The sequence below is a fragment of the Lissotriton helveticus genome, chromosome 5_1 (assembly GCF_964261635.1).
Source record: "Lissotriton helveticus chromosome 5_1, aLisHel1.1, whole genome shotgun sequence".
In the NCBI taxonomy this organism is placed as follows: Eukaryota; Metazoa; Chordata; class Amphibia; order Caudata; family Salamandridae; genus Lissotriton; species Lissotriton helveticus.
The window spans coordinates 1,390,338,278-1,390,362,070 of NC_136065.1; the positions used below are offsets into that span (position 1 = coordinate 1,390,338,278).

Sequence of the window (23,793 nt, forward strand, 5' to 3'; positions counted from 1 at the left end):
CTCATAGATCAGGTTTTCTGATGGAGATAGCTCCTGCACCAACAAGTTATTTGTTTAGTTAGGTGCCTTGTACTTGCTATTGCCGCACCTTCTTGCCGGAACGTTGTTTGTTGTTTTCCTGACTTTCCCTCACCTCATAGCGTTCTCAAGGGGTTACAGTTGTAGTTAACCCCCCCAAGCGATTTGTTCAAGATTGTTTGCTTGCTTGCCTGCTCGAGTGGTTGATTACTTGTATTGATTAATTACTTGGTTTGATTTGATTAATTGATTGGGATGATGTTTGGCTGGTTTTCCTGGTCTTCCTGTATGGATTTTTTTGAGTAAACACTCTGCGGTTCTCCGCGGTTCTCTGTAATGTTCGCCCCCCTCTAGGCGCCTTATCCAGCTCCTTCTTGGTGCCCGAGTAGTGTTAGTAGGCGTGATGGTAGACGTGAGAGGAACCTAATTAGCCCCCCCAAGTTTGGCCTGTTTCCACCTGGCTGGGCTCTGGCTCCCGCTCCTGACACCCGCTCCTGCTGCACTACAACCACTCTGTCATTTTGTCTGGGAGTGAGCTCAGGGAGACAGGTGGATGGAGGACAAGCGGGGCACTCAGGGTACAGTAGCGGGCTTTCCTGAGTGTATTCGGGCCCCCCCAGGCTCTGCCGAGGGCACGCACTCGCTGCGGCCGCCAACTAAGGTGGCCACGCTTGCCTCAGAGAGTCCGGAACTCAGAAGCGCCAACACCAATGCCGGCAGTAACTCTTACGCTCTCGCGCTCACCATCCGCAATCACCGCCTTACTTTTCTCGCTGCCGAGATGTTGGTCCGCAGGAGGCAGGCGGGCAACTAGAGCCAAATTTCGGGGGAGGGGGAGGGGCGAAAAATATTTCGGGGGGGGGGGGGCGGGGGGGGGCTAATTCTTCCAACCACAGACAGAGTGGCTGTAAGAATGGGTGAACACAACAAAAGCCTCATTTACAATTAATGGTCTTTTAAAGACCTGTTAAGTACTCGGGTGCGGTTACGATTAGATGCTCGCCAGCCCGCGAAGACGTGTCAGCCGGGGCTGACACACATGACTGGGGGCTGAAGCCCTGTGAGCCCAATGGGTGTTGCGCGCCTGGCGGGAGGCACTGGTAGCGGTGGCGTGGTGATACTGCGATACTGTGATACTGCGATGGTGGTGAAGCGAGTGAAGCCGATTGACTCCGCTGCCGCTGCTGCTGCTGCTGCTGCTGCTGCTGCGCTCTGCTGCTCTGTGGCCACGCCTTTCCTCTTCCGACCACAATTCAATGCCAGAGTCAATCTGACGGGGGTAAGGTGGTATCTGTTAGAATGGTACGCATCAGAGTGCGGATAAATGCGAAAATTGGTCCACCAACAGTTTTAAAGACCGATATCCCTGTGTAACTGACAAATGCTCACCCTTCCTACTTCCTTTGGGATTGGAGTTTTGAGACGAAACAAAACCATCCGTGAACTTTTGATACTATTTCTCTCTTCTTGTGTCCAGATAATACTTTCAGTTTATTTTTTGTGCAAAGGGCTATTTAAATTATCCATCTCCATGGTTGCTTGTTATTCAGGATACAAAAAGCGCCTTATTTATAATGGTTCTCAGTTTATGCTTTCGCTTCCGGAGACTTTGCTGTTCTGAACGGGAATGCAGGCGCTCCCAACAGTGCAGCACAATCTGTTCGCTTCCCAGGAGCCTGATGCACCCACATGGAAGTGTAAAACATTAGCCATTTGGCTAACGTGGCGCCGAGGCTGCAAATCAGAAGATTTTCCACTATTTATCAGGGATGGGTTTAGAGCCACCATGGATCTGAGCTATGACTAATTTTTGCATTTAACCAATCATAATTTTGGCGTGAGATGCAGAAACCCCCCAGAGAATTCAAGTGTATCCCAATGCTTTAACCCCTGTGTGCCAGTCATTTTAGAACATGATTTTGTTAATCATACAAGAGAAAGGATGTTTAGGGTCTAAGGGCCTGATTCTTAAAGCTGTTGGGGACTGTAGCTGATCTTGGGCGAACATAAATCTCATTCGACTTACACCACATAACTGACTTGTGCATACCTGCAAACTCCTACATTTTGGAGACATAATGGCTTTATTTGACTTGTCTCCTGTTTGAAGTTGCCTCTGATTCAATGTATGACAATTAGGAAAATGCGCTCACCACACTGCTTTTTCAAAACCTCCACTTTCCACTCGTAAAATCTTGGCGTGTTTGTGTTGTGCATTGTGTCGACGACGACCTCAGTCAATAGATCTTGAAAATCCGACAGCTATGGGTGTTGGCAATGTTAATGCATTTGTGTATATCAATAAAAACAGCCCCATAGCCATACACAAATGCATTTACATTGCCCACGCCTATTGCTCTTGGATTGCCAAGGCCTATTGGCTTTGCCAATGCTTGTTTTAATTTGCAGTCTCTCTGTTACACTTATACTTTTTTTTTCTCTCCCCATCTTTCTGAAATCCTCCATCTACATATCACACACACTTTCCCTCAATGATAATACATATTCCATTGACCATCACTCTGTTAACTCGGCGGAGAGGTAAAAAACTGGATGTGCATGTCGTCTGCACACATTTATGATCCACTGATAGGTACTGTGATAAACTCGCTCTGCCTTGTCCCTCAACTTCAGAGCTCTCAACCGTGTGCAGTCATAGCCACAAACTTAAAACCGGAACTGATTCATACCTGGAAGTGACTCAGTTCAAAATATGCATTATAAAAAGAGTCATATATTGCATGAAAAAAATACAAGAACAGCATCTTGAAAAAGCCAATACAGTCAGGGAATACAGGATGAAATAAAAGATATCAAATGCAAACGGGGATTGCATCGCTGACATGGAATGCCTTAAGGGTTTTTACAATCACTGTTGAGAACTCGATCAGTGTTTTGTCAATATCGTTAAGGAGATGAATGTAGACCCCGACAGGGACCCATTTCAAAGTCGACCCGACCCACTTAAGGCCCTGTCTCCTGGGTACTGACGCTATGTGCAGAAGAATCAGGGAGACGGGCAGTAACAAACATGTTTTACTCTAACTATCCCTCTGCCAAAAGTTACGGTCCAGTTCATCTAAGCCTTTACTGGGTCTATTCACTGAAAACTGGATGCAGAAACAATGAAACTGAGCTGGATGTCCAAGGAACCGCTGTCACAGAAAATGACACACGGTTCGTCACCTTCGCCTTGGCATTCCTTTCTCCATTACCTAGCTTGATCTTGGGACACTGTGTTGTGGCTTTCTTTAAAGAGTGAGTCCTGTCTACAGTGTGAAACCCACTTTAACCTCTTTGCGGCTGTCCCAGCTGGTGTTCATCCACTGTGCTATCCGCCTACAAGGCCCCCTGTGAACTCCATGCGTTCTTGTGGTAAGTTGCTTGGCCTAGGCTTCTTTTCACCCTCCTCGCAAACACATCTTCTTCTGCTCTATGGCACAGACAGTGGTCTCTCTACTCTCACTACAGGGCACCTCTTGCAATCGCTGCTTTCCAAGTCTGGGAGTCCTTTGTTTTGCATTTCAACCTGCCTGAAGCTCTGAGGAGAAGCCCAGGTGCTTGAAGGAGGCCTTGCCTGCATCTCCTCACTCGAAGGAGGCCACTGCGCCACATCTGGTGACCTCCACTGCGGCATGTCTGGCTCTGAGGAAAGCCCCAGTCCAGATGGAGCGTTAGATGCCAGCAGCCACCGCCAGCCAGAAGGCCTTCTGTCCCCTCAAGTGAAGGTGCCTGTACCATACCAACTGCTGGTCCAGATGAAATACTTAGGCTGTTTCCACATAAATAGAATATGATTCAGCGCACATCCTTAGCTGGCGCCCGCCTCAAGGTTGTTTCCGCACTGATGTCGAATATCCAAAGAAACATTGAACATGAACCCCTTCCGACAGCCATTCACGCTTAGATCCATGTGCGAGGAAACAAACGCTCCTAAATGTGAACAAATGGCTCCAAATTCACTTCTACCCACACTCGGACTGTGTGTACGGGGAAACACCATTACAAATGATGAGGACTGGTCGAGCACTCCCGAAGACATCGCCCACTACACTCACCAGGACCCTAGGAAAGCTACTGTTACTTAAGAAAGCAGCCATCTTCCAGACGGATTATTCCTCTGAGAAAGCTCTGGACTTTCCAGAGCATGGACGGCCCATAGCCTAGCTACCACACGCTGCCCGCTGCTGCTAGTGCCAACTGCTCTGAAGGGGAGCCTGGCTCCCAGGAGGCACTTTACAGCTCACCATCTGTAGGGGCGGGACCTGGGACCCTCTTTTCAATACTCCTGTAGCCCCTCATGATAGTAACTCAAACATGCAGCAGGGAAACATCCTCCTGGTGGCTCAGTAGACACGCTGCACTAATACACCTGTGGAGTGAACAATGCTGGGAAATCAAACTTAATCTGAACTTTGTTGCCTAACCTGTCCTTTGTCGGTAGGAGACATAAACACGTCGCAGAAGTAAAGATATATCCGTTTTCATTAGGAAAATTAGCAGAAAACTGTGGAATTGCATTTATTATCAATTTTCACTGCAAAGTATATCGTTTTAAACAATACTACACTATAACACATATCAACATGACAGTATACACATGTCAGGATACCACAAACTGTTCCTTGGGTAGCTTTAATTATTACTAAGCGCGACACAGCCCAGAACTGGCGCACTCCACCCACACGGAGCATTACTGAATGGAAACAAGGCCCATGGGTCCTCCAAGCACCTACCTATGAGGCAAGAGAAGCCCTCAAAAACATGATGACGTGGGACGCATGGGCACACTATCGCGGATCTGTGGCTATGAGCTCCCCCTCATGGACATGAACTGAAGGTACACCATCAGTGCATTCATTCATATGTGTACTGTTTCAGCTGGGGACAAAAAGCAATGCAATGTGTAGACGGGGGAGATTTTGTTTTCTGTATTTCTGTTATTAATAACCTTCTTGAAAGTATTTTTTCCTGTCCTATTTGCTTTGGAGCTAACTGTAAATCAATTTCCTGTAACTTGGATACTGTACTTTTCCTGCTGCTTAATCTCGCATAAAATACATTTATAAAAGAAGAAGTTGGCAGTATGCGATGCACAGTGTAACATAATGAGAGCCATCTCAGCTCAGCCGTGGAATGCCACCTGCTATCTGCATACCTGCACAGGACTCTCTGGAAGCCACTAACCACTATGAGACACAACACTCCACAGACATCGAGCAGCGCTCATGGTGGGACAGACCCCTTGTACACACTCGATACAGCTATGGCACTCTGCTGTAATATCTAGTATGATTAAGAATAGTTGTGCTACTGTGGTACCAGCAAATTGTTCATCCATATTCCCAGAGCATTCTCATTATGTGTCAAACTTCTATGAGGTTTCTTAACTCTCACATCTCTAAACAGTAGTATTGACTGAGCTGTTCTTCACACCTTCTGGTTTGCTTGAAAATGCACCCTTTGCCCACACTTTCTTCAACATTTTCTCCGTGGGAGAACCCTCTGTAGGTCGTTCAGGCTCGCTTGCTACGCTAGCTCTCCGCAGTTAAGTGCGACAATTGTTTTACGCCTCACCACGTTCAAATGTTACCAGCTGCCACTGATCATGTATGTGACCCTGGAAGCCCCCCTGCAGTCCTCATTCTGAAACCAGCCCTCAGAATCATGTATGTGACCCTGGAAGCCCCCACTGCAGTACTCACCCTAGGACCAGCGCTCAGCATTGTGCATCTGTGACCCTGGAAGCCCCCCTGCAGTCCTCACTCTGAAACTAGCACTCACAATCATGTATGTGACCATGGAAGCCTCCACTACAGTCCTCGCTCTGAAACCGGTGCTCAGCATCATGTATGTGACCCTGAAAGGCCCCACTGCAGTCCTCACTCTGAAACCAGCGCTCACAATCATGTATGTGACCATGGAAGCCTCCACTGCAGTCCTCGCTCTGAAACCGGTGCTCAGCATCATGTATGTGACCCTGAAAGGCCCCACTGCAGTCCTCACTCTGAAACCAACGCTCACAATCATGTATGTGACCATGGAAGTCCCCACTGCAGTCCTCGCCCTGGGACCGGTGCTCAGCATCATGTATGTGACCCTGAAAGGCCCCACTGCAGTCCTCACTCTGAAACCAGCGCTCACAATCATGTATGTGACCATGGAAGCCCCCACTGCAGTCCTCGCCCTGGGACCGGCTCTCAGCATCATGTATGTGACCCTGGAAGCCCCCACTGCAGTATTCACCCTAGGACCAGCGCTCAGCATCGTGCATCTGTGACCCTGGAATCCCCCGCAGTCCTCACTCTGAAACCAGTGCTCACAATCATGTATGTGACCATGGAAGCCACCACTGCAGTCCTCGCTCTGAAACCGGTGCTCAGCATCATGTACGTGACCCTGAAAGGCCCCACTGCAGTCCTCGCTCTGAAACCGGCGCTCGGCATCATGTATGTGGCCCTGGAAGCCCCGGCTGCAGTCCTCGCCCTGGGACTGGCGCTCAGCATCATGTATGTGACCCTGGAAGCCCCGCTGCAGTCCTCGTCTAGGGACCAGCGCCCAGCATCATGTATCCAACCCTGGAAGCCCCCGCTGCAGTCCTCGCTCTGAAACCGGCGCTCAGCATCATGTATGTGACCCTTGAAGCGCCCGCTGCAGTCCTCGCTCTGAAACCGGCGCTCGGCATCATGTATCTGGCCCTGGAAGTCCCCGCTGCAGTCCTCGCTCTGAAACCGGCGCTCAGCATCATGTATGTGACCCTGGAAGCCCCTGCAGCAGTCCTTGCCCTAGGACCAGCGCTCAGCATCATGTATGTGACCCTGGAAGCCCCGCTGCAGTCCTCGTCTAGGGACCAGCGCCCAGCATCATATATCCGACCCTGGAAGCCCCCGCTGCAGTCCTCACTCTGAATCCAGTGCTCGGCATCATGTATGTGACCCTGGAAGCGCCCGCTGCAGTCCTCGCTCTGAAACCGGCGCTCGGCATCATGTATCTGACCCTGGAAGCCCCCGCTGCAGTCCTCGCTCTGAAACCGGCGCTCAGCATCATGTATCTGACCCTGGAAGCCCCCGCTGCAGTCCTCGCTCTGAAACCGGCGCTCAGCATCATGTATGTGACCCTGGAAGCCCCTGCAGCAGTCCTCGCCCTAGGACCAGCGCTCAGCATCATGTATGTGACCCTGGAAGCCCCGGCTGCAGTCCTAGCCCTGGGACTGGCACTCAGCATCATGTATGTGACCCTGGAAGCCCCGCTGCAGTCCTCGTCTAGGGACCAGCGCCCAGCATCATGTATCTGACCCTGGAAGCCCCCGCTGCAGTCCTCGCTCTGAAACCGGCGCTCAGCATCATGAATGTGACCCTGGAAGCCACCACTGCAGTCCTCGCCCTGGGACCGGCACTCAGCATCATGTTTGTGACCATGGAAGCCCCTGCAGCAGTCCTCGTCTAGGGACCAGCGCCCAGCATCATGTATCTGACCCTGGAAGCCCCCGCTGCAGTCCTCGCTCTGAAACCGGCGCTCAGCATCATGTATGTGACCCTGGAAGCCCCTGCAGCAGTCCTTGCCCTAGGACCGGCGCTCAGCATCATGTATGTGACCCTGGAAGCCACCACTGCAGTCCTCGCCCTGGGACCGGCACTCAGCATCATGTTTGTGACCATGGAAGCCCCTGCAGCAGTCCTCGTCTAGGGACCAGCGCCCAGCATCATGTATCTGACCCTGGAAGCCCCCTCTGCAGTCCTCGCTCTGAAACCGGCGCTCAGCATCATGTATGTGACCCTGGAAGCCACCACTGCAGTCCTCGCCCTGGGACCGGCACTCAGCATCATGTATGTGACCCTGAAAGGCCCCACTGCAGTCCTCACCCTGGGACCAGCAATCAGCATCATGTTTGTGACCCTGGAAGATCCCGCTGCAGTCCTCGACTAGGGACCAGCGCCCAGCATCATGTATCTGACCCTGGAAGCCCCCGCTGCAGTCCTCTCTCTGAAACCGGCGCTCAGCATCACGTATGTGATCCTGGAAGCCCCCGCTGCAGTCCTCGCTCTGAAACTGGCGCTCAGCATCACGTATGTGACCCTGGAAGCCCCCGCTGCAGTCCTCGCTCTGAGACCGGCGCTCAGCATCATGTATGTGACCGTGGAAGCCCCCACTGCAGTCCTCACCCTGAAACCAGTGCTCAGCATCATGTATGTGACCCTGGAAGCCCCTTCAGATGAAGGAAACATTCAGCCATTCCCTGGGAGTACAAACATCCACAGACGGCATGGCTTGCCCCATCACAGAAACGAAGCGTACTACCTACAGTTCAGGAAACCTCTCAAAACCAGTGCTCTGCTACCCCAGCGCGTGAGCCTCCCACAACAGTGGTATCAGTGCTCTGCAACCCCAGCAGTATGAGCCTCCCACAACAGTGGTATCAGTGGCCTGTAACCCCAGCAGTGTGAGCCTCCCACAACAGTGCATCAGTGATCTACAACCCCAGCAGTGTGAGCCTCCCCCAACTGGGCCATCACTGCTCAACAACCCCAGCAGTGTGAGCCTCCCCCAAAAATGCATCAGTGCTCTGCAACCCCAGCAGTGTGAGCCTCCCAGAACAGTGGCATCAGTGCTCTACAACCCCAGCAGTGTGAGCCTCCCCAACAGTGGCATCAGTGCTCTACAACTCCAGCAGTGTGAGCCTCCCCCAACTGGGCCATCAGTGTTCAACAACCCCAGCAGTGTGAGCCTCTCCCAACAGTGGCATCAGTGCTCTGCAACCCCAGCAGTGTGAGCCTGTCCCATCTAAGGTCTACAACCCCAGCAGTGTGAGCCTGTCCCATCTAAGGTCTGCAACCCCAGCAGCATGAGCCTCCCACAACAGTGGTATCAGTGGTCTACAACCCCAGCAGTGAGAGCCTCCCCAACAGTGCATCAGTGCTCTGCAACCCGAGCAGTGTGAGCCTCCCACAACAGTGGCATCAGTGCTCTACAACCCAGCAGTGTGAGCCTCCCCCAACAGTGGCATCAGTGCTCTACAACCCCAGCAGTGTTAGCCTCTCCCAACTGGGCCATCAGTGCTCAACAACCCCAGCAGTGTGAGCCTCCCCCAAAAATGCATCAGTGCTCTGCAATCCCAGCAGTGTGAGCTTCTCAGAACAGTGGCATCAGTGCTCTACAACCCCAGCAGTGCGAGCCTCCCCCAACAATGCATCAGAACTCTGCAGCCCCAGCAGTGCGAACCTCCCCCAACAGTGGCATCAGTGCTCTGCAACCCCAGCAGATTGATATTCCCCCAACAGTGGCATCGGTACTCTGCAACCCCAGCAGTGGGAGCCTCTCCCAACAGTGACATCAGTGCTCTACAACCCCAGCAGTGTGGGCCTCCCACAACAGTGGCATCAGTGCTCTGCAACCCCAGCAGTGTAAGTCTCCCACAACAGTGGCATCAGTGCTCTACAACCCCAGCAGTCTGAGCCTCTCCGAACAATGCATCAGTGCTCTGCAACCCCAGCAGTGTGAGCTTCTCCCAACAATGCATCAGTGCTCTGCAATCCCAGCAGTGTGAGCCTCTCACATCAGTGGCATCAGGGCTCTGCAACCCCAGCAGTGTGAGTCTCTCCCAACAGTGGCATCAGGGCTCTGCAACCCCAGCAGTGTGAGTCTCTCCCAACAGTGGCATCAGGGCTCTGCAACCCCAGCAGTGTGAGTCTCTCCCAACAGTGGTATCAGGGCTCTACAACCCCAGCAGTGTGAGCCACCCCCAAAAATGCATCAGTGCTCTGCAACCCCAGCAGTGTGAGCCTCCCACAACAGTGGTATCAGGGCTCTACAACCCCAGCAGTGTGAGCCTCTCACATCAGTGGCATCAGTGCTCTGCAACCCCAGCAGTGCGAGCCTCCCCAACAATGCATCAGTGCTCTGCAACCCCAGCAGTGTGAGCTCTCCCAACAGTGGCATCAGGGCTCTACAACCCCAGCAGTGCAAGCCTCCCCAACAGTGCATCAGTGGTCTACAACCCCAGCAGTGTGAACCTCCCCAACAGTGCATCAGTGCTCTACAACCCGACCAGTGTAAGCCTGCCCAACAGTGGCATCTGTGCTCTGAAACCCCAGCAGTGTGAGCCTCTCCCAACAATGCATCAGTGCTCTGCAATCCCAGCAGTGTGAGCCTCCCCAACAGTGACATCAGTGCTCGGCAACCCCAGCAGTGTGAGCCTCCCCCAACAGTGGCATCAGTGCTCTGCAGCACCGGAAATGTGAGCCTCCCCAACAGTGCATCAGTGCTCTGCAACCCCAGCAGTGTGAGCCTCCCATAACAGTGGCATCAGTGCTCTGCAACCCCAGCAGTGTGAGCCATCCACAACAGTGGCATCAGTGCTCTGCAACCCCAGCAGTGTGAGCTTCTCCCAACAATGTATCAGTGCGCTGCAACCCCAGCAGTGTGAGCTTCTCCCAACAATGCATCAGTGCTCTGCAATCCCAGCAGTGTGAGCCTTCCCCAACAGTGGGATCACTGCTCTACAACCCGACCAGTGTAAGCCTCCCCAGCAGTGGCATCAGTGCTCTGCAACCCCAGCAGTGCGAGCCTCCCCAACAGTGCATCAGTGCTCTGCAACACCGGCAGTGTGAGCCTCCCCCAACAGTGGCATCACTGCTCTACAACCCCAGCAGTGTGAGCCTCCCAGAACAGTGGCATCAGTGCTCTGCAACCCCAGCAGTGTGAGCCTCCCAGAACAGTGGCATCAGTGCTCTGCAACACCAGCAGTGTGAGCCTGTTTTAAAAATATATATATATTTTTTATTAAGCTTGAAATAGACATCGCCATATACACAAACAAACACCATTTTTCTTAACAAAGTTGGTAGGAGCAAAAGAAATGGCAAAACATAAGATACAGTTGTACCCTAATGTCGAAGCCAGTCCACCAATGGAGCTCAGATCTTCTGGCCCAACTCCCCTCCTCTGAAAGACGGCAGATTCTAAATTATAATGTGCCAAAATCCTCGCTCTCCAATTTATAAATGTAGGGGCATCCTGACTAATCTACTCTGATGTTATGCAAAGCTGCACTAATGACATAGCAATAAACAGAAGAGCAGATGCATATCTTGTTCTATGGCAAAAATCATCACTGTCACAACCAAATATAACTAACTCTGGAGATAATATGACTGAAATGCTAAAACTAGAATTGATAAATAGTTCTATATCATGGTAGAATGAAGCAAGTTTGGGGCAAGAAAAGAAAATATGTATGTCATTGGCAGCCGCCAGGCCACATCTCGGACAACAATTGCCCCCTCTGCTTCCCCATTTAGACATTTTGGCCAGAGTGTAGTAAAGACCCAATAATGCCATGTAGCATTGGGATCGTAAGCTCCCTGATATTAACACATTGCTTGATAATTCTAGGGCCTGAGAGATATCCAACCCGGTCTTACCCAACTTTATCTCCCACTTAGCATTCTGGGAGGAGAGGTTGTCAGGAAGGCCAGAAAGCAAATGCTGATAAATTGCCCCTATTTTTGACCGCTTCAAAATCAATTCTATTAATGTATTCCTATTGAACAAGGTTGCAGCATGGACCTTTGATTTTTCTATATAGCTTCGAATCTGCAAGTATTTAAAAAAACTCATGTGAATTAAGAGAAAACGTATCCTTTAAAAATAAAAAAGAAGCCATTGTTCCTTCGGACCCTAGGTCACCCAAAGTCTTTACTCCCTGCACCATCCACCTAGATGTAATCTGATCTTGAAAGACAGAGGGGAGAAGTCTGGCAGCCGTGAAGGGCGTATAGCAGTTAATTTTGGAAATAGACCATTTACGCCGGATCTTGCGCCAAACTGAGAACATTGCTAAGGTGACCTTGAACTTGGTCTTCTTGTAATAACTAGGTTCAAGAACCTGCAGCAATATCCTCTTAGCATCCCCCCCAAGTCCTATCTCAAAAATAGATGGCCTGTAACATATTGGTAGCACCGCTCTGTCCCCAAACAAAGGTAAGGCAAAATGATGAAGAAGAGCTGACCAGTAGTAGAGCACCAGATTCGGCACAGACCAGCCCCCCCCCCCCGCTCATACGGGAGGTACATCCACTTGTCCGCTCTTCGTGGTTGAAGATATCCCCAGAGAAACCTATTGCAGCACCTTTCCACCCTAGCAAGACAATATTGAGAAAATTCTAGCGAGATAGTTCTAAACAGATATAGGAACTTTGGTAATACGAGCATTTTAAGGACATTCTCCCTGCCGTACAAAGACAGATGCAGATTATCTAGTCTTAACAAAGTAGAGTTGACAGAATCAATGATGGGCAGGATGTTCAGATCTACAATGTTATCGACTGCAGCAGTAATTTCAACCCCAAGGTATACTGCACTCGACACAACCAGCACTTCAGAGGGACCCATAGCTGTTAATTGGATAACCTTAGTCTTAGTAACGTTGAGGTTATAGCTAGAAAGCTGGCCATATTGTTTTGCTAAATATTCAATAGCTGGGAAAGCTAAAGCTACATTGCTAGTCAAGACTATGATGTCCGCAGCATACGCCAACAACTTATACTCTGATGTATTGACCCTAACTGGAAGCATATCCCCAGAGCTCCTGATTTTGCTTAAAAAAGGGTCAGTATATAGAGCAAACAGCAGGGGAAGCAGGGACAACTCTGCCTTGTGCCCCTACCAATGCTGAAAGGTCTAGATAGTAATCCTGAAACCGAAAGGGTTGCCTCTGGGGCAATATAGAGTGATTGAACTGCTTTGGAAAACTCAGAACTAACACCCTCCACTGAAGGACTGCCCATCAAAACCCCAATGTGACCCTGTCAAGCGCCTTTTCGGCGTCCAACAGGTTCGCTCTGAGGGGATATCTTGTGACTTGGGCCAAGTCCAAAAGTGCGATTACATGGCGAATGGGATCAGCCGTGTCCCGCCCTGGGATGAAGCCATGCTGTTGCAATGAGACTAAGGGAGAAATCACCAAGGCCAGTCTGGTTGCTAAAATTTTGGAGTAAATCTTACTGTCTGTGTTAATTAAAGATATCGGACGGAATAAGGAAGGGTCCAGCAGTGTGAGCCTGTCCCATCAGTAGTCTACAACCCCAGCAGTGTGAGCCTCCCCCAACAATGCATCAGTGCTCTGTAACCCCAGCAGTGTGAGCTCTCCCAACAGTGGCATCAGGGCTCTACAACCCCAGCAGTGTGAGCCTCTCACATCAGTACAATCAAAAAACAATGTCCCAATAGGTTAGAATAACAGTCAATTAAACATACATGCGCATCGCATTGTTGGCAAGGAAAAAGGAGAACACTCTTTGATTTAAAGCAAGATATTCAATCATCTTATTTTATTATGCAAATTCATTGTCAGTAGTATACAGTTATAAGCAGCACTGCATAAACTCAATTTGGTGACAACCCTATAAAACTTGGTGCTCTACAAAAGTGACTGTAGTGGTGGTGGCGACGCAAGTGAGAGAGTGAGAACAGCATAGACGGCGCACTGTGAACAAAGTGCAGGTAATCTACAGTGGGTGGCTCAGATCATGTGAAAAAGTGGTATCACAGATTTAAAGATTTCTTTGCATCATTTGAACCACATTAGAAAAGTACGCCTATTAATGAGCTGTGAAGTCGACGGCGTTTCGATCCACGTTAGTAAGGATCGTCATCAGGACTTGGTTGTCTGAATTGGGGCGTGCTGGAGTGGCGCTTGATTGGGCGCGATCTAGGGCGATCGTCGAATTTGAGCCTGCATGGGGGCACGGCTGGGAACGGTGGGTGGCCGTGTGGAGTCCGCCGGGGGCCAGCACGAGTCCTTATGGATCTGCGTGCCGGCACAGGACAGAGTCCTGAAGTCTGCTGAGTGCTGGCATTCGTCAGGAAGGTTCACTTGCTTCCGTTTAGGGGAGGAGAGTGGGTCGGGTCCGGGCGGCCGTGTGGAGTCCGCCGAGGGCAGCACGAGTCCTAAGGGATCTTCGTGCCGGAACAGGACTGGATCCTGGAGTCTGCTCTCACATCAGTGGCATCAGGGCTCTACAACCCCAGCAGTGTGAGCAATTCCAAACAATGCATCAGTGCTCTGCAACCCCAGCAGTGTGAGCGTCCCTCAACAGTGGCATCAGTGCTCTGCAACCCCAGCAATGTAAGCCTCTCCCAACAGTGGCATCAGGGCTCTACAACCCCAGCAGTGTGAGCCTCTCCGAACAATGCATCAGTGCTCTGCAATCCCAGCAGTGTGAGCCTCTCTGAAAAATGCATCAGTGCTCTACAACCAGCAGTTTGAGCCTTCCCCAACAGTGGCATCAGTGCTCTGCAACCCCAGCAGTGTGAGCCTCTTTGAACAATGCATCAGTGCTCTGCAACCCCAACAGTGTGAGCCTTCCCCAACAGTGGCATCAGTGCTCTGCAAACCCAGCAGTGTGAGCCTCTCCCAACAGTGGCATCAGTGCTCTGCAACCCCAGCAGTGTGAGCCTCTCCCAACAGTGGCATCAGGGCTCTGCAACCCCAGCAGCGTGAGCGTCTCTGAACAATGCATCAGTGCTCTGCAATCCCAGCAGTGTGAGCTTCTCTGAAAAATGCATCAGTGCTCTACAACCAGCAGTTTGAGCCTATCCCAACAGTGGCATTAGGGCTCTACAACCCCAGCAGTCTGAGCCTCTCCCAACAATGCAATAGTGCTCTGCAACCCCAGCAGTGTGAGCCTCCCCCAACTGGGCCATCAGTGCTCTGCAACACCGGCAGTGTGAGCCTCACCCAACAGTGGCATCAGTGCTCTACAACCCCAGCAGTGAGAGCCTCCCGCAACAATGGCATCAGTGCTCTGAAACCCCAGCAGTGTGACCCTTCCCTAAAAGCACCGTCAGGGCTCTACATCCCCAGCAGTGTGAGCCTCTCACAAAAGTGCATCAGTGCTATGGAACCCCAACAGTGTGAACCTCCCCCAACAGTGCCATTACTGTTCTACAATCCAAGAACTGCAAATTCCTTATATTACATTAATGTGCATTTGCATTGTATGCAGTGCCACCAAATGTATGCTTCATAGTAAACACTGAGTAAATTGTAGGCAAGCTGACCATGCTTATCTGCCCCTACCAAAGGGCTAGTAAACAGTGGAAAAGCCTGGGCTCTTCCTCGCCGCAGCATCTCTTCAGTACTCCAATGATGAGCATGTACCCGTTCCCCTATTCAGGAAACTTTTATTGTACCCAATCCCTTCAGTACTACGTCACTTACCTCACTGATTGGATAACCTTAGTCTTAGTAACGTTGAGTTTATAGCCAGAAAGCTGGCCATATTGTTTTGCTAAATATTCAATAGCTGGGAAAGCTAAAGCTACATTGCTAGTCAAGACTATGATGTGGTCAGCATACGCCAACAACTTATACTCTGATGTATTGACCCTAAGTGGAAGCATATCCCCAGAGCTCCTGATTTTGCTTAAAAAAGGGTCAGTATATAGAGCAAACAGCAGGGGGAGCAGGGACAACTCTGCCTTGTGCCCCTACCAATGCTGAAAGGTCTAGATAGTAATCCTGAAACCGAAAGGGTTGCCTCTGGGGCAATATAGAGTGATTGAACTGCTTTGGAAAATTCAGAACTAACACCCTGCCACTGAAGGACTGCCCATAAAAACCCCAATGTGACCCTGTCGAGCGCCTTTGCGGCGTCCAACAGGTTCGCTCCGAGGGGATATCTTGTGACTTGGGCCCAGTCCAAAAGTGCGATTACATGGCGAATGGGATCAGCCGTGTCCCGCCCTGGGATGAAGCCATGCTGTTGCAATGAGACTAAGGGAGAAATCACCAAGGCCAGTCTGGTTGCTAAAATTTTGGAGTAAATCTTACTGTCTGTGTTAATTAAAGATATCGGACGGAACAAGGAAGGGTCCAGCAGTGTGAGCCTGTCCCATCAGTAATCTACAACCCCAGCAGTGTGAGCCTCCCCCAACAATGCATCAGTGCTCTGCAACCCCAGCAGTGTGAGCTCTCCCAACAGTGGCATCAGTGCTCTGCAACCCCAGCAGTGTGAGCCTCTCTCAACAGTGGCATAAGGGCTCTGCAACCCCAGCAGTGTGAGTCTCTCCCAACAGTGGCATCAGGGCTCTGCAACCCCAGCAGTGTGAGCCTCTCACATCAGTGGCATCAGGGCTCTACAACCCCAGCAGCGTGAGCCTCTCCAAACAATGCATCAGTGCTCAGTGCTCTGCAAACCCAGCAGTGCTCTGCAAACCCAGCAGTGTTAGCCTCCCTCAACAGTGCCATCAGTGCTCTGCAACCCCAGCAATGTAAGCCTCTCCCAACAGTGGCATCAGTGGTCTACAACCCCAGCAGTGTGAGCCTCCCAGAACAGTGGCATCAGTGCCCTGCAACACCAGCAGTGTGATCCTCTCCCGATAATGCATCAGTGCTCTGCAACCCCAGCAGTGTGAGCCTCCCCCAACAGTGGTATCAGGGATCTACAACCCCAGCCGTGAGAGCCTCTCCCAACAGTGGTATCAGGGATCTACAACCCCAGCCGTGAGAGCCTCTCCGAACAATGCATCAGTGCTCTGCAAGCCCAGCCGTGTGATCCTATCCCGATAATACATCAGTGCTCTGCAACCCCAGCAGTGTGAGCCTTCCCCAACAGTGGCATCAGTGCTCTGCAACCCCAGCAGTGTGAGCCTCTCCCAACAGTGGTATCAGGGATCTACAACCCCAGCCGTGAGAGCCTCTCCGAACAATGCATCAGTGCTCTGCAAGCCCAGCCGTGTGATCCTATCCCGATAATACATCAGTGCTCTGCAACCCCAGCAGTGTGAGCCTCTTTGAACAATGCATCAGTGCTCTGCAACCCCAACAGTGTGAGCCTTCCCCAACAGTGGCATCAGGGCTCTGCAACCCCAGCAGTGTGAGCCTCTCCCAACAGTAGCATCAGGGCTCTGCAACCCCAGCAGTGTGAGCGTCTCCCAACAGTGGCATCAGGGCTCTGCAACCCCAGCAGTGTGAGCCTCTCTGAACAATGCATCAGTGCTCTACAACCCAGCAGTTTGAGCCTATCCCAATAGTGGCATTAGGGCTCTACAACCCCAGCAGTGTGAGCCTCTCCCAACAATGCAATAGTGCTCTGCAACCCCAGCAGTGTGAGCCTCCCCCAACTGGGCCATCAGTGCTCTGCAACACCGGCAGTGTGAGCCTCACCCAACAGTGGCATCAGTGCTCTAAAACCCCAGCAGTGAGAGCCTCCCCCAACAATGGCATCAGTGCTCTGAAACTCCAGCAGTGTGACCCTTCCCTAAAAGCACCGTCAGGGCTCTACATCCCCAGCAGTGTGAGCCTCTCACAAAAGTGCATCAGTGCTATGGAACCCCAACAGTGTGAACCTCACCCAACAGTGCCATTACTGTTCTACAATCCAAGAACTGCAAATTCCTTATATTACATTAATGTGCATTTGCATTGTATGCAGTGCCACGAAATGTATGCTTCATAGTACACCCTGAGTAAATTGTAGGCAAGCTGACCATGCTTATCTGCCCCTACCAAAGGGCTAGTAAACAGTGGAAAAGCCTGGGCTCTTCCTCGCCGCAGCATCTCTTCAGTACTCCAATGATGAGCATGTACCCGTTCCCCTATTCAGGAAACTTTTATTGTACCCAATCCCTTCAGTACTACGTCACTTACCTCACTGATTGGTCTTCAAATTGGGCAATAATTTGGAAAACTGGCTTTTTGCTCACAGTCCCACCTTCCATCACTGCAGGAGACAAGTCGAAAACATACACCTTCAAGTCCACACTAAAGGCAGGAGACCCCTCCTTACGAGCAGTAAAAGATGTCCGTCATCCTTAGCATGTGCACTATAAGGTAGTCTTAGCAGAGATACCAGGAGACCGAGATCCTCAAAAAATACAAGAAGGTAACCTGAACACCTCCTCAAGAAGAGGTATTATCCCAAACTGGACCAGAGCTATCCTACTGCACCAACGACCAGAGGCGTTTAAGCACACCAGCTGCTAAGAGTCCCTATTGACCCTCTAGGAGGCAGCTCCTAGAATGCAACTACCAGTCAGCAGTGTTGTGGAGGATCCCGACTGCTGATGTGCGTCTGGAGCCAAAGTGGTTCTGATGGTGCTCCTCTGCCGCTGAGGGATGTTCGCAGCCCAGGCAGTTTTGGTGGTGCTCCCCTGTCTGAGGTTAGTGAATGTGGACCTCCAATGGATGTCTGCAGCCCGGGTGTGTCTTGCGGTGCTCCACTATCTGAGGTTAGTGAATCTGGTCGCTGAGGGATGTCTGCAGTCCAGGTGGTTCTGGTGGTGCTCCTCTGTCTTAGGTTATTGATGCTGGGCTGCTGAGGGGTCTGCAGTCCAGACAGGTCTGGCTGTGCTCCTCTGTCGGAGGTTAATGATGCTGGACTGCTGAGGGATGTCTGCAGTCTAGGCTGGTGTGGTGGTGCTCCTCTGTCAGAGGTTAGTGAATCTGGTCGCTGAGGGATGTCTGCAGTCCAGGTGGTTCTGGTGGTGCTCCTCTGTCTTAGGTTATTGATGCTGGACTGCTGAGGGATGTCTATAGTCCAGGTGGGTCTGGAGGTGCCCCTCTGTCTTAGGCTATTGATGCTGGACTGCTAAGTGATGACTGCAGTCCATGCAGGTGTGGTGGTGCTCCTCTGTCTGCTGAGGGTTGTCTGCAGCCCAGGTGGTTCTAGGGATGTCTGCAGCCCAGGCGGTTCTGGTGGTGCTCCTCTGTCAGAGGTTAGTGAATCTGGTCGCTGAGGGATGTCTGCAGCCCAGGCAGTTTTGGTGGTGTTCCCCTATCTGAGGTTAGTGAATGTGGACCTCCAATGGATGTCGCGCAGCCCGGGTGGGTCTGGTGGTGCTCCGCTGTCTAAGGTTAGTGAATCTGGTCACTGAGAGATGTCTGCAGCCCAGGCGGTTCTGGTGATGCTCCTCTGTCTGAGGTTAGTGAATCTGGTCACTGAGGGATGTCTGCAGTCCAGGTAGTTCTGGTGGGGCTCCTCTGCCTGAGGTTAGTGAATCTGGTCGCTGAGGGATGTCTGCAGTCCAGGCGGGTCTGGCGGTGCTCCTCTGTCTGAGGTTATTGATGCTGGACTGCTGAGAGATGTCTGCTGTCCAGGCGGGTCTGATGGTGCTCCTCTGTCAGAGTAGTGAATCTGGTCGGTGAGGGATTTCTGCAGTCCAGACGGTTCTAGTGGTGCTCCTCTGTCTAAGGTTATTGATGCTGGACTGCTGATGGATTTCTGCAGCCCAGGCGGTTCTGATGGTGCTCCTCTGTCAGAGGTTAGTGAATGTGGACCTCCAATGGATGTCTGAAGCCCGGGCGGGTCTGGTGGTGCTCTGCTGTCTGAGGTTAGTGAATCTGGTCGCTGAGGGATGTCTGCAGCCCAGGCAGTTCTGGAGGTGCTCCTCTGTCTGAGGTTAGTTAATGTGGTCGCTGAGGGATGTCTGCAGTCCAGGCGGGTCTGGCGGTGCTCCTCTGTCTGAGTTTATTGATGCTGGACTGCTGAGGGATGTCTGCAGTCCAGGCGGGTCTGGTGGTGCTCCTCTGTCTGAGTTTATTGATGCTGGACTGCTGAGGGATGTCTGTAGTCCAGGCGGGTCTGGTAGTGCACCTCTGTCAGAGGTTAGTGAATCTGGTTGCTGAGGGAAGTCTGCAGCCCAGGCGGGTCTGGTGGTGCTCCTCTGTCTTAGGTTATTGATTCTAGACTGCTGAGGGATGTCTGTAGTCTAGGCGGGTCTGGTGGTGCTCCTCTGTTAGAGGTTAGTGAATCTGGTTGCTGAGGGATGTCTGCAGCCCAGGCGGTTCTGGTGGTGTTCCCCTGTCTGAGGTTAGTGAATGTGGACATCCAAAGGATGTCTGCAGCCCAGGCGAGTCTGGTGGTGCTCCTCTGTCTGCAGTTAGTAAATGTGGGCAGCTGAGGGAAGTCTGCAGCCCAGGCGGTTCTGGTCGTGCTCCCTCATCTACTGTGCAGGGGAGCAGGGCTGCTGATGGGTGTATGCAGTCTGGAGTCACCTTTTTCTTCGAGTTCGAGAAACGCTATGTTGTCTCATAACTAAAAAAAAAAAGAGGAAGCAGTCTCGAGTGTCATGAAAGGCAAAAAAAGGGATCTGCTCCAAGACGGTCATGTGTGTTTCAAGAAACCAAACATCTACAGTAATAGCAACGTCTGTGCGTGCTCAGGGGATCTGTGATGGTTTTCAAAGTTTCCAAGTCGAGAAATGCATTGGCTTCAGCAGAAGCACCATGCTGAGCCTCTTCCACATACTTGCAACACAAGCGCCAGGAGGAGGCCTCAGAGAAACAAGTGGGCAGTAGCAGGTACAATAGATAACAAGGACTTGGTAACTCCTCCTGTAAAGCAGCAAATATGTTTCCTAATGGTTAATACCTGTACTAAATAAAAAACAATAAAATGTTTCAAAAAACAATGCAGATTCACAGATCCATCTCTTTAGCCAGTTTCAGGCAGTTCTTGACATTTTGTTAATTAGACCCAAACTGGTCAGGCTCTCAAGATTCAGCAGGAAGGTGGAGTGGATCTGGGAGTTCCCTGACAAGGAAATCCAAACCAATGACATAAAAGAAAGAGAGGTCTTCCTCTACATGACTGTACAACTCTGTCTGCTGTAACACCTTCGTGGGAAGAATGAACCAGGAAGGTGGCAGGGACTGTCTATGCACAACAAAGGGGCTTGCCTTCCTTCTCCGGGATCCTATTCCACTTCAAAGAACCCCAGGAATGGTTTACACTCTACATCCCTGCCAGTCAGGATCTCTCCATCTTGTTTACCATCCACATGCGGGTTCCAAAGTGGATTCCTGTCCCCACACAGTAAAGCACCACAGATGCACTATAAGCTTATAATAGTCCACACACAACACGTACAGTGTACAAACACTCTCTGTGAATGCCCCCTTCAACCTATTCAAAATCCTTTATGCTAACTATCCATAGGTAGTTGGCATTACAATTAAAAAATAGGCACTACAAGTTGCAGTGCAAAATCACATTTAAACACAGCTTATGGTGTGTGAGATTCCATTATGAAATCTTGCCAAATAGCAGCAGTTCAATTATGTACGAAGTGAAAAACTGTGAGTTTTCACAGCTTCAAACCTATTTTCATAACATGTACCTTTGGCGCTTTACTTAGAAGAAGAGTAGGACTTCACTGTGGATGGGGCTGCTGGTAATGCAGAGTCCATGAGGGTCAAATGAAGCATTTGGAGCTTTGGTGTGGTATTTGTAACCTTCAGAGTGAGGAGGATGCAGGTCATAGGTAAGGCTATTTCTGAAATTTAGTTGAGATATGACAAGGATGATAACGGCCTGCAGCTTCTGAGGGAAACTTAAATGAGGAAAGATGCTTTGCATAGTTGTGTAGAAGCGGCCATGCCATTAGCTGGCCTGCTGGAATTGGTATCATCAAAATAAAGTGAATACAGACACTTGCATGTGTAGTGTTGTGTGATTATGTGCAATAGGACCCTTGTGGTCCTAGGTGGACTCCTTACAAAGTTAATCAGTTGGGAAGTATTTAGGTTTGTCAGTGTGTGGTCAATAAAGTCTGTGACACAGTGCATTCAGTTACCTGTTGCATGCCATACATTACAAGGTTCAGTGTATGGAGTAGTCGTTTGCGTGCCCCAGAGATGAGATGGATGCTACAAATGGCAACTAGTAGGGGATCTGTGCCCCAAAGAAACAAGAATGCTCTCCTTGAGAGCTTGACATGGTCCAGAAAACTGTTTGTGCATGCAACATGCGCCCCAAGAAGCAGGCTACAGTTGGCAAATGTGGAGTCAAAATGCCACACAACCTTTTATAAGGCCCTTACAGAAGGCGAAGGTACTATAAAGGAGCACCATCAGAATGACCACCAGAAACCTACCGGTAAGGCCAAAAGAAGAGATATTGCACCACAGTATAACACAGATCTATTGTCCAGACAAACTGGAAATGCTAAAGGCATTGACAACCAGGAACAAAGTATTGCCAAAGGCAGTGACAGTCAGGTGCAAGAAAGCACTAGAGGCAGAGATGACTAGGCACAAAGAAACGCTAAAGGCAGCGGCAACCAGGTACGATGCACAAATTTGAGAGTGGTGGCAAGCATATGCTAGAGATAAAAACGTTACTCATTCACAAGAAAGAAGATAGCGCCAAATGACATCAGCCTGTGCACGACGACCCAGATGTAAGCACATGGTTGATGCTTACAGAAGACGCAGGTCCGAGTGAGCAGCTACCTTCGTTGGGACAGCATATACTCTCAACGTCAGTAAGTCCCAACATAGGATATGAGGTTGCTCTGTTGTTAAAACCACCACCGCCATTTGACACTGCCAAAAAGGAGAATATTGGTGCCAGATGGACTGCATCGATCAAAACATTTGATGACTTCATGGGTGCTCTAGAAAAAGTAAATGACAAAAAGATCAGCAAGTACTTAAAGAACCTTGCAGGTGATGGAGTGAAAGGAGTGATACAGAGATTATCACAAGATGATGAGATATCGTAACGTCAAATCAAGGACTGTTGGAAGCAAAGTTCAATTCAATGCAGAATGTTGACTATGAAAGGTACATTTTCAAACAGGAAAGACAGCAAGCTGGCGAAACGATGGTTGAGTTTGTTGAAAGACTTGATACCCTAATCAAGCACTGTAAGGTCACTGAATTTAATGACGAAGAAGCCATGCTTTCAGAGTCATTGATGGTTTCCTTTCTGATTTGTTCAGACGATGCATGCTGAGAGAGACACTTAGTCTAGAAAAGATACTCATGGCTGTAAGAGCTGAGGCACATGCAGATCGAGAGACTGCTGGTATAGAAGCTGGAACAACCCAGAAGAATCAGCGTTGATCATGAAAAGTAAGCAAAACCACAAAGTGGAGGCCCAAAAGATGATGTTTCCGGAGAAAAATAAAATTGTGTTTCTGAAGTGGATTCTTGTTTCCATACAAAGGTAAATGTCCCGCCATTGGACAAATATGCAAAAGACAGTGGCGGCTGCCTCAGAACGGGGGTGGTGAGGTGGGTAGAAATGGATTAAAAATAAATAAATAAACGTACCTTTTCCATCGCCGCCTCACCTCCGTCCTCTTCAGATCGGCCACAGCACTGGAAGCACTCAGGCTTCCAGACTCTCCAAGCCAATCAGGAGGCTGCAGAAGCAGCGTCCTGATTTATCGGGGCATCCTATTTGGATGCTCAGGCAGTGTCTGGGGAGGCTGGACATGTTCTCCACGAGGCTGTGCAAAACAGCCCAATGGAGAACATGCCAAGTGCGCATGACGGTTTGGCCGACCCCAGAGGGCACCTAAATCAAAATATGCACTTGTAGGAGTACAAATCACTCCTCACTCTGCTTGGAATCACAGAACCCAGGCCCACCCCCACCTGGCTCTGAGTGCCGCAAAGAAAAATAAAATGATAATGTCCTATTATTATCATTTTCTTTTGTGCACTGGTTAAATAGCAGTGGGGCGATGCTCCTCTGGTTTAGCGGGGGCCGTCATTGGCAAAAGCTGTGGGAGAGAAAACCATTTCATAATAATCTGCAAAGCGAAAGAGAAACTAAGTGCATCAGGATGGGAAGAGAAAATGGGCACCAGAAAGTTCCAGAAGCATTTTAGCCACGCCCCCAACACCAAACAGCAACATTAATTGTAATGTAATGTAATGTAATGTAATGTAATGTAAGGTGCCCTTATATAGCACGACTGTCACCCCAAGGGTATCCTGGCGCTTAGATTACCGAGCTGCAAGTGTCAGAGCAGAGAAAGGCA

General features: G+C 50.3%; 1 protein-coding gene across 1 annotated transcript in view; it reads right to left on the reverse strand.

Moving 5' to 3' along the window:
- Positions 1-19,969, reverse strand: part of FGD2 (FYVE, RhoGEF and PH domain containing 2) — a 293,541-nt gene extending 273,572 nt beyond the window's left edge. Inside the window, exon 1 of the mRNA XM_078644352.1 lies at positions 17,669-19,969. Within this exon, the coding sequence (XP_078500478.1) occupies positions 17,669-17,739 (71 nt within the window). The 5' untranslated portion in view covers positions 17,740-19,969. The remainder of the gene's footprint in view (positions 1-17,668) is intronic.
- Positions 19,970-23,793: the final 3,824 nt, after the last annotated feature.